This window comes from Octodon degus, unplaced genomic scaffold, assembly GCF_000260255.1.
Source record: "Octodon degus isolate 3935 unplaced genomic scaffold, OctDeg1.0 scaffold00003, whole genome shotgun sequence".
NCBI classification, from domain to species: domain Eukaryota; kingdom Metazoa; phylum Chordata; class Mammalia; order Rodentia; family Octodontidae; genus Octodon; species Octodon degus.
The window spans coordinates 33,363,416-33,376,839 of record NW_004524579.1 but is presented as its reverse complement, the minus strand read 5'-3'; the positions used below and the strand labels follow the sequence as shown (position 1 = coordinate 33,376,839).

General features: G+C 37.6%; 1 protein-coding gene across 17 annotated transcripts in view; it reads left to right on the top strand.

Moving 5' to 3' along the window:
* The window catches only part of Tcf4 (transcription factor 4), a 348,055-nt gene that overhangs the window by 292,366 nt on the left and 42,265 nt on the right, over positions 1–13,424 (top strand). For all 17 annotated transcript variants that reach the window (XM_004623671.2, XM_023715119.1, XM_023715123.1 and 14 more), the window contains 2 exons: positions 5,507–5,612; positions 8,701–8,834. In XM_004623671.2, coding sequence (XP_004623728.1) covers positions 5,507–5,612; positions 8,701–8,834 — 240 coding nt within the window. The remainder of the gene's footprint in view (positions 1–5,506; positions 5,613–8,700; positions 8,835–13,424) is intronic.

Sequence of the window (13,424 nt, the reverse complement as noted above, 5' to 3'; positions counted from 1 at the left end):
TATATATATATAATTGTTCATAGGGCTCTAAAAGTAATAAATAAAAATAAGACTCAGTGTTTTACCATTCCTTAAAGTCAACATTTTCACACCAGTTGTACACCAGAGGTTTTGCACTGGTGGGAAGACTGTTGGTGATGCCCATCACAGTAGCCTATGGCTTTCCATGGTATTTGAACACTTGAAACATGGCTGATGTGACCAAGGGGCTGAATAATTATTTTATTTTTAGTAAGTCTAATTCAAGTAACTGCAGTTACTGCTGACAACCATATCAGAGACCAACCTCATGGGCAGATTGTTAAAAATAATTATAGGCAATGAATAACTCTCACAAGATTCAAATATGAGTACCATTTATGTAGTGCTCCTGATCGTTGGGAGTTTTGCTTGACATAATACCATCTCTGATCCTCAAAGTAAGAATATCTCCTTTGACAAGTGAGGAGGCTCATATTCTGAGGAATAAATTCATTGTGTCTTCTCAGTGAGTTGTGAGAACTGGAACTGGAGCCCAGTTGGCCTGATTCCAGAACATGGTAATTTCTACTACTCTGCCAGATCTGTTTATTTTCTGTCTGGAGACTGGCTCATCAAGTGTACCTTCCCTTTGCGTTGTGGGTCAACTAGAAAGGTAACTTTTACCTTGTTCACGTAGGATAATCAGAGTGCTTGTCCCAGCTATTCTAAATGTGGAAATGTGTCTACCTTTAATCCAGTCTTCCTTCTTATTGAGACCCATGTCTTTGAAAAATTACTGTAAAAACCAACCAAGTTGTGTGGCTCTTGAGCAGATCCCCTGAGTGAGTGGCCACATTAGATGAGGGGAAACTGCAAGGTCTGTGTCTAACTCCCAGGACTTCGCCAGCACATAGTAGTACGCGCCTGGTCATCTCAGTGCCTGTTACAGTTGAGAACCTTTGTGCATTCTCCAAAGGTCTGAGTTAGGTGAGAAGCCTAGCTAGTACTTGGGCATCTGGCATCATTCTGCTTTGTGGTATTTTACTAGTTTCTGGGCATACAGAAACTGTAAGGATCTGAACCTTACTTTTAAGTTTTCAGTCACTCTGATTCTCTTTGGAAATTGCGTATGATGGATAAGCTCCAGAGGGCGCCCCTGAAGAAGCACTAAGGGGAACGCTAAAGAATAGTGCGGGTTAGCTGGGCAATTGATGGCCGCCCCTATCCTGCACGGTAACATGTCCCCGTGCACATGGACTGAAGCCACTTCTGCCTGTCTCTCAGGGTCACCATTTCCCCTTCAGGCATCAGCTTTCTTAACAGACACTTGGTCCCACATAAATGTCCATTTTGCCTTCCGAAAGAAATCACATATCCCATAAGATCATTTCTGTAAACTTTCACCCAAGTATAGTTTCATTTGATAGCTCAAAATACTGTCTTTCTTTTTTCCATTTAAGATAAAGAAACTTTTTTATTAGAATGTAGATAACTTGATAATTAATTTAAATCTTGCATTATCACTTGGAAGATTTTTAATATGGAAAGGCGGCTTAGGCTTCCAGAATTGAGTTTGTCTAGTTAATAAAAACAACACACCTAGGCCCCAGTAGCTGATTTTTTTTTTTGAATGCTTATTGTGTGTCAGATACCATTCTAGTTGCTTTGTGCATATTGTTCCATTTAATCCTTACCAGAACTTTGCATAGCATGCGTTGTGGTCTCCATTTTATGTGTAGGAATCCGAATACCAGAGGAGTTAAAATAACAGGTCCACAGTCACCTGTCATTCATAATGAAACTTGTGTGACCAGACCGAGGCTCCTTCGGTCTTGCACGTTACGCTGCTCTGCCATACTTAATTAAGTCTTATGATTTAGAAATACTACTAATATAATATCACCCTGTGTGATCATTATGAAGATTAGAAATAATGCATTTGTAATTCCTCCTACAAAACTTCCACAGGAGGCCCCAAACAAATGACCATCATTGTTATTTTTAATGTTTCTATAATTGAAACAGACCAACATTATTAAAAATGGCAGCATCAAAGGGAGACTTACTCCCCTCTCAGGGCTTTCTGGTTTGTGTGCTTGTTTGGTTCTCTTCTTTGTTAATATTTAGAGGTTCTGTTTAGAATGCATTATGCTTTTATTTCTTTGATGACTACAGAAAAGACGATTGGAAACAATAAATGGAGCAGCTAATGCCACCTCAGCAGTACTACTTAACTTACAACAGAAATTAAACCTGTAGAATGAAAGTTACTTTTTACTTTCACCAGTTCAGTGTTAAGTGTGAGCTAGAGCTCTGTAATTTCTTTGTATGCTTTTTAAATCCAAGATTGTAAGAGAAAAGATGATGGCACCTTTTTATTATAAAATGTATTGTGCTATTAGTTTCCCACGAGGCCGTTACTCAACAAATCAGTAAGAGAGCTATGCCCTGCGAGCTTGGAGCAGCATTCCCCATTTCCACATTGGCAACAAGATTTCACACTTCTTTAGTTACTCTTGTGGGGAGAATGAGAATGCCAGTAGTCACCTTTGCCTAAGCTACCCTATTGAAAAAGAATTGAAGTGTGGATTTTTGTTTTCCATTAGGTTTTTCTCATATGTCATTGTTGGGGTTACTTCAGTGTATTGTACTAAAGCCTGGGATTTTTATTTCATTTCAAATTGGACTGATTTTCTGGTAGTAGGTATTAAAAGCAATTCCAATCATGTTAATAATTGTTTTTACATACCTAGAATAATAATAGTGAAACCCAAGGATGTCAGCTTTTCTTATTGAATTTAATATTGTTATTGAAATGTTATTGAAGCCTATACTTTGAAATCTTTTGATTGAGAAATTGACAAAATAATTGAGTGAAGTAAAAAAAAAAAACAGGTCACTGGTCATCCTGGTTATTAAAAATTGAAACACTAAAGGTAGACTGAAGTGTGGACTTCATAGTCACTGTGCTTACTTAAATGCCTTACACTTTCAGTATCATCTTTAAAAGAAATACCTATTAAATGTTGAGAAGTAAAGAATGGATTGTTATTTGTCTGGAACAGGTTTTTTTTCCCCCCGTTCCATTATTAAATTTCCTGATTTAAAAAATATAGGGGGTTGAGCTAAATAAATTCATTAGCTCTTTCTTCTTTTAAAAAGTATAGATCTTTGCAACATTTATTTTGCATAAAAGTACTGCAGAGAGCTGCCTTAAATTCAACTGTTCAGGTAAGAAAATGAAGTATATAAAGGAATTTCATAAAATATACAGAAAATACTTTTTAAAAAACTGTAAGCAGTGTTTCATTTTCTGTTAATAGATTTTTCAGCTTTTCTAAAATCTTCAGTTGACTGTAACACTAGAAAGTACCTAATTAATACATCTTGCACTTGTAGGTATTCTTTTCTGCATAGGCAGTATTTAGGATTTTGAAATAAATAATATTACACTTAGATATTTAAATGTGACCATAATTCAGAATCAGGGTAGCCTTCTTATGAATCATTAAACTTAACAAAAAAATTTCCTTATCACCACAAGAATTCAAAAACTGGAAAAAAAAAAAAGGTGAACCTTGTTAGTTGTCATCAAGTAGTGTTGACATTAATAATATACATACTTAAAAGTAATATAAGAAAATATATAATTAAAATGAAGCTATGTATAAAAAGAATGAATTTCATTTTATAAAACATAAAATAACTTAATGTAGGGGTTTTTTGCATTTTATAAATATGTATATATTAATTCCCTACATCCGGGGATGACACGTAGTACTAAGGCTAAGTGTACTGTGCGCACAGGCAGCGGCCTAATAGCATGTGGATGTGTTATGGTCAGGTTGTGCTCATGTTGGCAGATCACTGAAGTCATCTGATTTTCAGTTTTCTTTCATCTTTTTAAGCCATCACTTTATAGTTCTCTAAATATATGTAGTAGTGTTTCTCAAACTGCTACATAGTTCTTCAGAAAATATTGAAATTTGCTAGACACAAGTTAGGTTATTGACTTAGTTTTAGATTTCTGTCCTGCATTTGTTCCTTATAGATACTTGAAAATTTTTCCCCCTCTTATTGGGAGCCCTAAGGAAATAAAAACAAATTGCTCTTGATAAGTTTAACCTGTGAAGAAAATTACAAAATAAAATTCTATGAAATGCAAGCCTTAACTCCCTTTGTGAGTTAGGAAAAAACATCCTTGTTTTCTAAAATGTGTGATTTTTTCTGGAACCTCTAGGACCTCCCGGCTTTCAAGGATGTGGGGGTGATTGCAGCATTTATGTGATGTGTGGCTGTGTGTACACATTCTCCCACGTCTGTCCCTACAGACGTATCCTTTGTGAAATCCTAAACCTCCTATTAATGCTTAGTTTGTGATTCATGGGGATCTGAGAGCAATTATATAATTTTTCTTAGGGTGTTTATTCAATACGTGCTGTAAAAACGAGATAGGAGTTATTTTTTGGTAACCCCGCAGTCGCCCGTTTATTGGTGAATTTCTTTTCCTTTTGCTGTGACCTGTAAATATCACTGTAGGCTCACTGCCAATTTTGTAAGCCGCTGCCTGCTTCAAAATGGAGGCAGGAAGGTATCCATTTTCATCAGGAGGATGACAGTGTTTCAGTCTTTCCGACCATCTGGAGAGAGGAACTTTTAGAGCAACAGAAAATGGGGGTTAAAAAATTATGTTTAACAGAAAAGGCAAGGGGGAAAACCAATTAAACTATACCTTATGCATTAATACTTTCCTACTATGCTGCCCTGTTTAAAGGAAACATAAACAAGAAAATATACAGACTATTTTTACAAAGAACTAGTTTCCCAAGTCTCATGAGTATTAGTAAACAGATATAAGTAAATTAGATTTTTGGCACACTTTGTAAGTTTATTGTATACACAAATATAGTAAGTCCTAAAAGGAAGACCCCCCTCTTCCTGTGTACACATTGATCGTTTGTGGTCTTTGGAGATCCAGGCTTTTAATGGCCCTTTTCATGATCTCTGCAAAAAGCTGACACTATGGGAATTTAGTCGTCCAAGATATATTTATTGCTTTCTGTGGTCTTGATGATTCATCCCTCTTTCCTTCTCCTTTCCTCTCTCTGTCAGTCTCTCCTCCTTCCTTTCAAAAGTGAAAATTGTGATCAAAAGGTAGAGTGTTTCCTGTCTTTTGGGAAAGGCTTGATGCACGCATGTCTTTCTGCTTTCATCTTTCGCACACTTGTGGGCCATCTATGTTTACAACAATGGGGACTGCTCAGACTCAAGGCTATGCTACGGGCAGGGTACAACACAGGATGTTTACAACTAGACATGGCTTGCAATAAGTTGGTCTGCGACTAGAAAATACCTGGTTATGTTGTTCACCCAAATATATCAAGCATTTCCTTTTTTGTTTTGCTGTGTTCTAAAATAGCAGTGGTTCTAGAGTTAAGAGATTGGGACTGCATAGGAACAGAAATTGGGGGTCCTAAAAAATAGTGAATCTTGAGATGCCTTGGTCGATGTGGAAAGCAAAATTAAATTGGTCCTTCCTCCTCAGGTCTATGCTCCATCAGCAAGCACTGCCGACTACAATAGGGACTCGCCAGGCTACCCATCCTCAAAGCCAGCAGCCAGCACTTTCCCTAGCTCCTTCTTCATGCAAGGTAAGGTTCTTCCTCATATATGGCGAAATCTGTTGGGCCTTGAAATGTGATGTAGGGAGCAAAATAAACAGGGTAGTAGATAAAATGGAATATAGTGGAGGTCATGTTCTTTTTAGGAATTGAAATCATTATTATTATTATTATTATTATTATTATTATTATTATATTTGGCACAAGGTCCCATTACACAGCTCAGACTCATAGTGATCCTCCTGTTTTTAGCCACCCCAGCACTAGGATTACAGGCATGCACCACCGGTCTCAGTGGCCAGCTTAACAGGTCTCAGTGGCTGGCTTGACGTGCCTGGGGCAAGGCTGGTGTGGCATATGGTGGCAGGATCAAACACTGGTCCTTGTGCTTGCCTTTGTAGGCGCTTAGGCCATTGGGCTATCTTCGCGGCCCTCCATCCCTGATATAACTGCTACACTTAACTTTTAAAATGTGATGATCTTTTTGCCGAGTTAGCCTGTATGTAAAGGTTGAGTTTACCAAGGACTCCTGGGTGCAGAGCTTTGAACTTCTATTGCCTGGGTGTGGAAAGCTATGGAACTGCATTCTCTGCCACTAGGAGAAGGGCTATGTCACAGGAAGAGGAGGCAAAAGCCCCAACAGTCTGGAGTCTGACTGAGTCTGACTGGGATTACACTGGACATGCTAGAAACTCCTCTGATAAAAGAGAGATTTAGGGCCAGGGACTTGGCTCAGCAGAATAAGTGCTTCCCTGGCAAGCACAAGGGTCTAAGTTCAATCCCCAGTTCCACAAAAAAAAAAAAAAAGATATATCTTCTTTCACTTCAGAGTGTTAGTTTTTCTAGGTTGCTAGTTTACATGCAAAATTCCATGGAAAGAAAATCTATGACATTGAATTGTGTGGTTCCCTCAGGAATAGAGAATGTGTTCCACATGTAATGGAGTTTCTGTTCTCAGGGACCCTGTGTCTTTGTGGCCTGTTCTAGGTGTGACTCCCAGAGGGACAGGGCAAACTAGTCGCTTGTGTGTGTCAGTGCCATGCCTTCTGCAGTAAACCAGCAGGTACTGCAGCATCAGTTCCCTGCTTTTTGAGCGGTGGTAGAAATTGTCTTACAGGTGTTGTTGCCTCAAGGAATCAACACTCAAAACAGATTTTCACTGTGAAAATTGACAGGATAGATTGTTTCTATCTTCTGGGAAAGTAGCTTTCTTGAACTGCATACGTTGCAGTTGCCGGGTTAGCCAGGTAGACTAAAATAGTGGAGGGCCAGAGAGATAGCTCAGCAGAGTAAGTGCCTGCCTGGCAAGCACAAGGTCCAGAGTTCGATCCCCAGTACCATAAAAAATAAAATAAAATAAAATAAAGTAATAGGTGTGTTTACATAACAGGCAATGCAAACTAAGAGGAGCAAATTCATTTCCTTACATATGAATACTCAAAAAGCAAAAAAACAGAAAAATATGAGCTGACATTTATGATGAGCACAATTAATTTACACAGTGTCATTCTGTGATAAATATTAATTTATTGTGAAAAACATAATTCATGTAAGTCTGCATCAACTTACATAGTCTTCATCAACTATTCTGTGTTAACAATCCGAAACTTGTTGCCACCATTGTGTGAGAATGTTTCAAGAGGCTCGTATTCAATGATGTATCATCTCATTTATCAGACATACAGTATATTTTAGTTTACTTCAGATTGAATTTCATGTTTGAATTTGAACTTCTGTAATCTGAGGACTAAAGTACATTCAGTAAGTAACTTTAAAGCAAACAAACAAAACCTGTTTTCACCTGAGGACTGCAGGAACAGTGGCATCATTGCGGCTGTCTCATCGCAGCTTCCATCAGTGGGGTGGTACCTGGCACCCAGACAGTTCCGGGCTTGCAACAAGATAGAGCTACAGTGAATGCTATGAAGAGACCGGGGCACATTTAAACTCAGATTGTGACCTCTTGTATTTAACTTTAATTTCTACCTCAGTTCCAGGCGTGATTTTGCTTGCATAGTTCTTAAAGAAATCTACCATCTATTCTTTTCTATTCTGAAGCTAGTCCAGTTCTGAAATTCTAACTTCTGGATGTAAAAATTCACTGAAAAACAGCTTCATGAGGCAGGGAGATAGCTCAGTGACACGAGCTACCAATTTACCTGCTGTAAATTTAATACTCAGATGAGAACCTGGTATATATCCAGAACTCAATTTTTGTTCAACTATTAAGCAAAAAAAATTGAATGAATTCTGTATTGTTTTATATCATATTTTGCTCCTTGGTTAAAGAAACAATCATGACCTCTAATAGTGATTCTAGGCCAACAGGACCAGAGAATGAAAAGAAAATAGAGGAATATTTTTACTCTGGTGTCAACAAAATATTGACATTCTATTAAAAACAACTTGTATCCATTTCATGTAGCTTTAAAACCTCTTAGAGGTCATAAATATTTTCTTAAAATCCAGAGTTTCTCAGATTTTTTATGGAATGTAATACTTTTAAAATTGCTGAAAGCTTATAATAACTTTATACCTATTTTTAAAAAAAAAAAAAACCTTTGTACTGTATACTTGAAAGTCCTCTGGCTTATGTAACCTAATTTCATCAGAAATTCAACTTACTATGGATGTTACAAAAATGAAACCTAGCTTTTTACTTCTGAGTTGTTCTTTGCATTTCATTGCTTGTGTCTTTACATGCTTTTGAAACTTGTAAACTTGCCAACTCCGCTTCAACTATTTTATTTTCACCTCAAAGTTTAGGAATAAAGTAACTTTTTATGTGGTTTTCCTAAGAAAAGGAGGTCAGGAACTTCTAATTAGTGTTTCCTTTGGCCTTGCTTTGCTGACTTGACAGAATTCTGTATAGACATGCTCTGTTACTGCTTTATAGTTGTATTTTTACTCAGAACACTAACTATGTTCATTGTTTTTGTTTCACAATATAGAACCACGAGGGGGGGGGGATAACGATGACTGTCTTCTGATGTAATCTGCTCAGCAACCAAAGATGAGCCCACAACAGGCGGTCATTTTCAAGTGTATGAAAAAACCCTGTTCTATAAGGCGAGGCTGAATGCCTCGGAAGAGTCACGGCTTTCTTTGTCCCTTACAGATGGTCATCACAGCAGTGACCCTTGGAGCTCCTCCAGTGGGATGAATCAGCCTGGCTATGGAGGGATGTTGAGCAATTCTTCTCATATTCCGCAGTCCAGCAGCTACTGTAGCCTGCATCCACATGAACGTTTGGTAAGGCTGGCTTGCACGGAAACAGGATAACACAGCTAGTTTATGCACTCTTACTTCTGTCTTCCCAAGTGGATATATAAGCATCTTGCTAATAAATGCAAAAGTAGCCCTCCTCCATTATCCCTACACTATATCATCTCTGTGATCAAAGACTCAGCTGAAGCACATCACCTTTGTAAGCCTTTGGGTTTTTCTTTATCATTGTTCTTGTGTTCTCTGTGTTTCTCTGCTTTCCTTATCACCATGTCATCTTCTCTTTGTACATAAACATGCTGTATTTGGACTGCAGGATATCAACGATGGCACTTTGTCCTTTTTTATGTACTCTGAACCTATGATACACTGCAGATCAGAGTGATAGTGGACTTTTAGGGTACATCATATGCATCACACATGAGCACCTCAGTGTCAGCTTTGACCTCTTGTGATCCACTTGAAGAAAACAATTTGTATTTCCTAGACATTCTTATCAGTAATACCACTCTGGGATGTTCACATGGATCAGGTTTAGTTTGGTCATATTTTAACTCTAACTCCACATACTGCAATCTGCCACTGATTTTCTACTTGAAGTAAAAACTGCTGGACTATCTCATGTTAAGTCTTTCACTATGAAAACTTTCCACTCTGCTGACACTATATTTGGTCATCCAAGTATATTTCTGTATGCTGAAAGAAGCAGCTCACCTGATGTTTAAGATCTATAAGTTACCATAGTTCAGAATCCATTTGTGAATTTAAGAAAGGAACATAGATCATGTGTTGCATTTGGGATTCAGATCAGGTGGAACCTGAGTCTTTTGTCTGTCTGTCTGTCTGTCTGTCTGTCTGTCTGTCTGTCTGTCTGTCTATCTGCTTTAAGCCCTGCAAATGTGAAAAGGACATAGCAGATCAAGTGACCTTTGGAGTTTGTGTCACTCTTCTCACTCATCTTAATCTTGCAGTTTATCCTTGTTTCTTCTCATATCTATATTAATATTCTTTTTCTATTCAGATAAAGGAAATAATACTGTCCCTGGTCTGCCTTCTCCTTTGTTTAACCACTGTAAATATATTAATGGTTCTTATGTCCTACTCTGATGATCAGAAAGACTGCAAAAGATTTGTGATAGCCTCAGAAATTGCACATTGAATTGGTCCCAACTAAATTAAGAATTTAATGATAGTGATGTAGAATGTCCAGTTAGCCTCTACATTCCTGAGAGGCAAAAGGTACAAATAGAACTAGCCTTGGTCCATTACCTCCCAAGTTTAAGTGTGTAAATCACAAAGTATCTCAATTTGTAGCACATTTTCAGTAAACAGGAGATCATTGATTTCACATTTTTTTTTCTTCTTGCCCATCCTACTTAGATATAGTGGAGTGAAAAAGTTTTACATTAGAATTTCTTTTGGCTAACCATTTATCACTTATCATTTTCTGCTTTTCTATGAACTCATGATCAAAACTAGGGAAGTTTTAATTACAAATAAAAGATTTTGGCACTCTGCTAATGCATTGGAAATTCAATCCTTTGAAGAGTTGTTCATTTGATTTTCCTTGTCCTTTTCTTTCTTTTTGTATTGTGCTCTAGAATTTTGCATTAAATGATTTGATTTTATTCTAATTAAGTCCATTGCATAAGGGAGGTATCATTAAATTGTGCCCAGTTCATTAAAAAAGGTAATTCCAACATGAAAATTAGCTATACTCTTTTTTAGAAAAAGTTTCAGTGAACCACTACAATATTACAAACCAAGAAGGTGATTTTGAAGTGTTACCCAATAGGCTGCATGAGATGCTAGATCTGTCATAGCATATCTATCACCAAAATTAAGGTTTTCAATCTTAAAGTGATCAGGTGGCAAATCTCAGAGAATAGAGTTTTTGTTTCGGAGGGTAAATGAATAAGGTGCCTGGTAACGGATCCTAATGAGTTTTCCCACTGAGACTGAAACTATTGAATTATTACCTCTGGTTATCATTGTAATTTCAGAATTTAACCATATGAAAATCTCTCACTGGAGTGACTTGAAGAACATGACACTGATTGAAAATAATTTGAATATACAGCAGCAGTCAGTGTCTTTTCACTTGAAAATAATCATAACTCCTTACAAATGTAGTCTAGCATTTGGCTAGTTCCATGCTGAGAAAGGAGACCCTTTAATCAAAAGAAGAGAGTTGTCCCTGGATTTATTTTGGATATGATTTGACCACATTAGTATTATCTCTAAAGGTAAAGCACTTTAGCAACATTATTGCCTTCATCATTTTATGCTACCTTATAATAGAATCTGTAATTATAAAGCTTAAAATCCACATATTTCAGTAGCAACTGTTAAAGTCACCAATTTTAAGTCTTTAAATCCCCTTTACGGTTTCAGCCTCTATGAGAGAATCCAACAACTAATCACTGCTTGTTGCAGATACATACACAAAATCACCCAGATGAATGGAGTTTGTGGTTAAGCTTTGCAGTGGGCCATTGTTGAAGATTTAACTTTGGAATGGCTTGGCAGCTCTTTGTCAAAATAGGATAGAGTCCTCACTGTCTGGTGTGACTTAGGCACGGTCTTTGCACTACAGAGTGAAGGACTCCCAAGAGCCTGGCATTTCAGCATAAAGGATGTACTGTTGCCTTTTATTTTTAGTAATCCTTTCCCCAGTGCTTCTTAGCTGGGGCTGATTTTTGCCCCTTAGGGAACATGTGTTAGTGTCTGGTGGCATTTCCTCTTGTGACAGCTAGGGGTTAGGTGCTACTGTAGTTTAGTGGGTAGAAATGCTGGTACACATACTGGAATACACAGGAGAACCCTAGCAAAGACGTGTCCAGCACAAAAGATCAGTAGTACCAAGACTACGAAACCCTACTGTAGCCCAAAAATATGATTTGCTATTAGTTACATACTGCTGATTATTAAATTTTGCTAATCTTCAAGTTACCAGCCCTTTGAGCACAGAAAACGTCACCAAAGCCAGTGTTTTTACCACTTGCTCCGTCCATAAGCTCTAAATATATCGAGTATCAGAAGTAAAAATAAACAAACAGTGGGCATGGAAAGTCACACACTTCATTTCTCTCCCTCATGCCCTGATAGCAGCAGGACACACAGTAAGTGCTCGAGGAAGAGACCAAGAGGACCTCTTAGAATTGATCCCTGAATCCTCTATGAAAGACACCATTCACATATCACTAATGTTCTCTGTGGTATATTCATTACATCTCTGGGTGACCAGTTTCAAGATACTACTCATTGAAAAATAATCTAGTTATAAATCTCATTAATTTCTTCTAGCATCTAATTTTCAATGAGTCTATAAAAATAAATGATTTATCATGGATTGCATTGGTTTCTCCATTAAAATCTATGGGGATTAATATTTATTTCTATTCTTCTCTTAGCATTAACTCTTTATGTGTCAGATCCTTACCTGCTTCCCATAAGTCTCACTGACAGGATCATCTTTTCTCCTGTCTTACTTTCTTACTGTTAATAGTTATTTAAGTCTGTCGGATGACTATTTTTCTCTCTTTCATTTTTTTACATAGTTTGGACTGATTTGTTTTCCAAAAGCTGATAAAGGAATAGGGCTAAGTAGATGCGAGGTAATGGCACTGTCTCACTTTATTTTATTTTTTCCTTTTTCACATTCTATTTTCTTTTCCTCTTTATTATAGCACTTATCTCTGTCTGTTCTTCTCATTTTGAGCAATAGAAAACATCACCATTGCCAATGTTTCTACCACTGGCTCCATCCATAAGCTCTAAAGATACTGAGTATCAAAAGCAAAAAAACGAAACAAACAATGGGCATGGAAAACCACTCATTTCATTTCAGTCCTTTCACACCTTCATAGCAAGCAAGACAGAGGAATAGCTGGAGGAAGGAACCAAGAGACTGGCCCTGCTAGTCTTTCTGACTGCAAGAGGCCCAAACTATTGTTCTTCAGGAAGAACTACATGGGCTATGTGGGGATTTCAGTTGACAAGTTGAAATGATTTTTAAAAATAGCCAAAATAATTTTTTGGTCAAGAAAAAAGGTCCACAAAATCTAAAAATTTGAAAGGCATTGGCACCAAGTTGGAAAACTTAAGTGTATCCCATCTACTTTTTCAATATAGTCTTTTGTACAAGTAAAGCAAATATTTTTAAAGCCCACCATACATCATTGAAATGTGCATCTATTTCCTAGATGGTGCATCTCAGATTTATTAAAACCCAACTGATGACACGCTGTTCATTGAGCTTCTAATGTTAGTAAGAATTCAATGCTTACCCTCCAGGTGTGAGAAGCAGAGATGTGAGCTCCAGTCCCCACCCTTAACAAGCTTACAGTCTGGGGAAAATAGACTTGAACAAGCCAGCAAGGGAAGGCAGCACACTGATCACTAAATGGCCTGGGACAGAACCTTGGAGCATCAGGCACACAGAGCAGGGGTCGTGGGGATGTTGGAAGGAGTAAGCACACCCTGCAGACTAGAGCACATGGTTCTCTTGTCAGTGGGGAAACACACTGTGCCACTTTGACTCCAGTGGGCAAAGACTTGGGCTCAGGTACCCTTGAATGTAGATACCGTATGCTTTCTCTGATTTTAAATTAAACA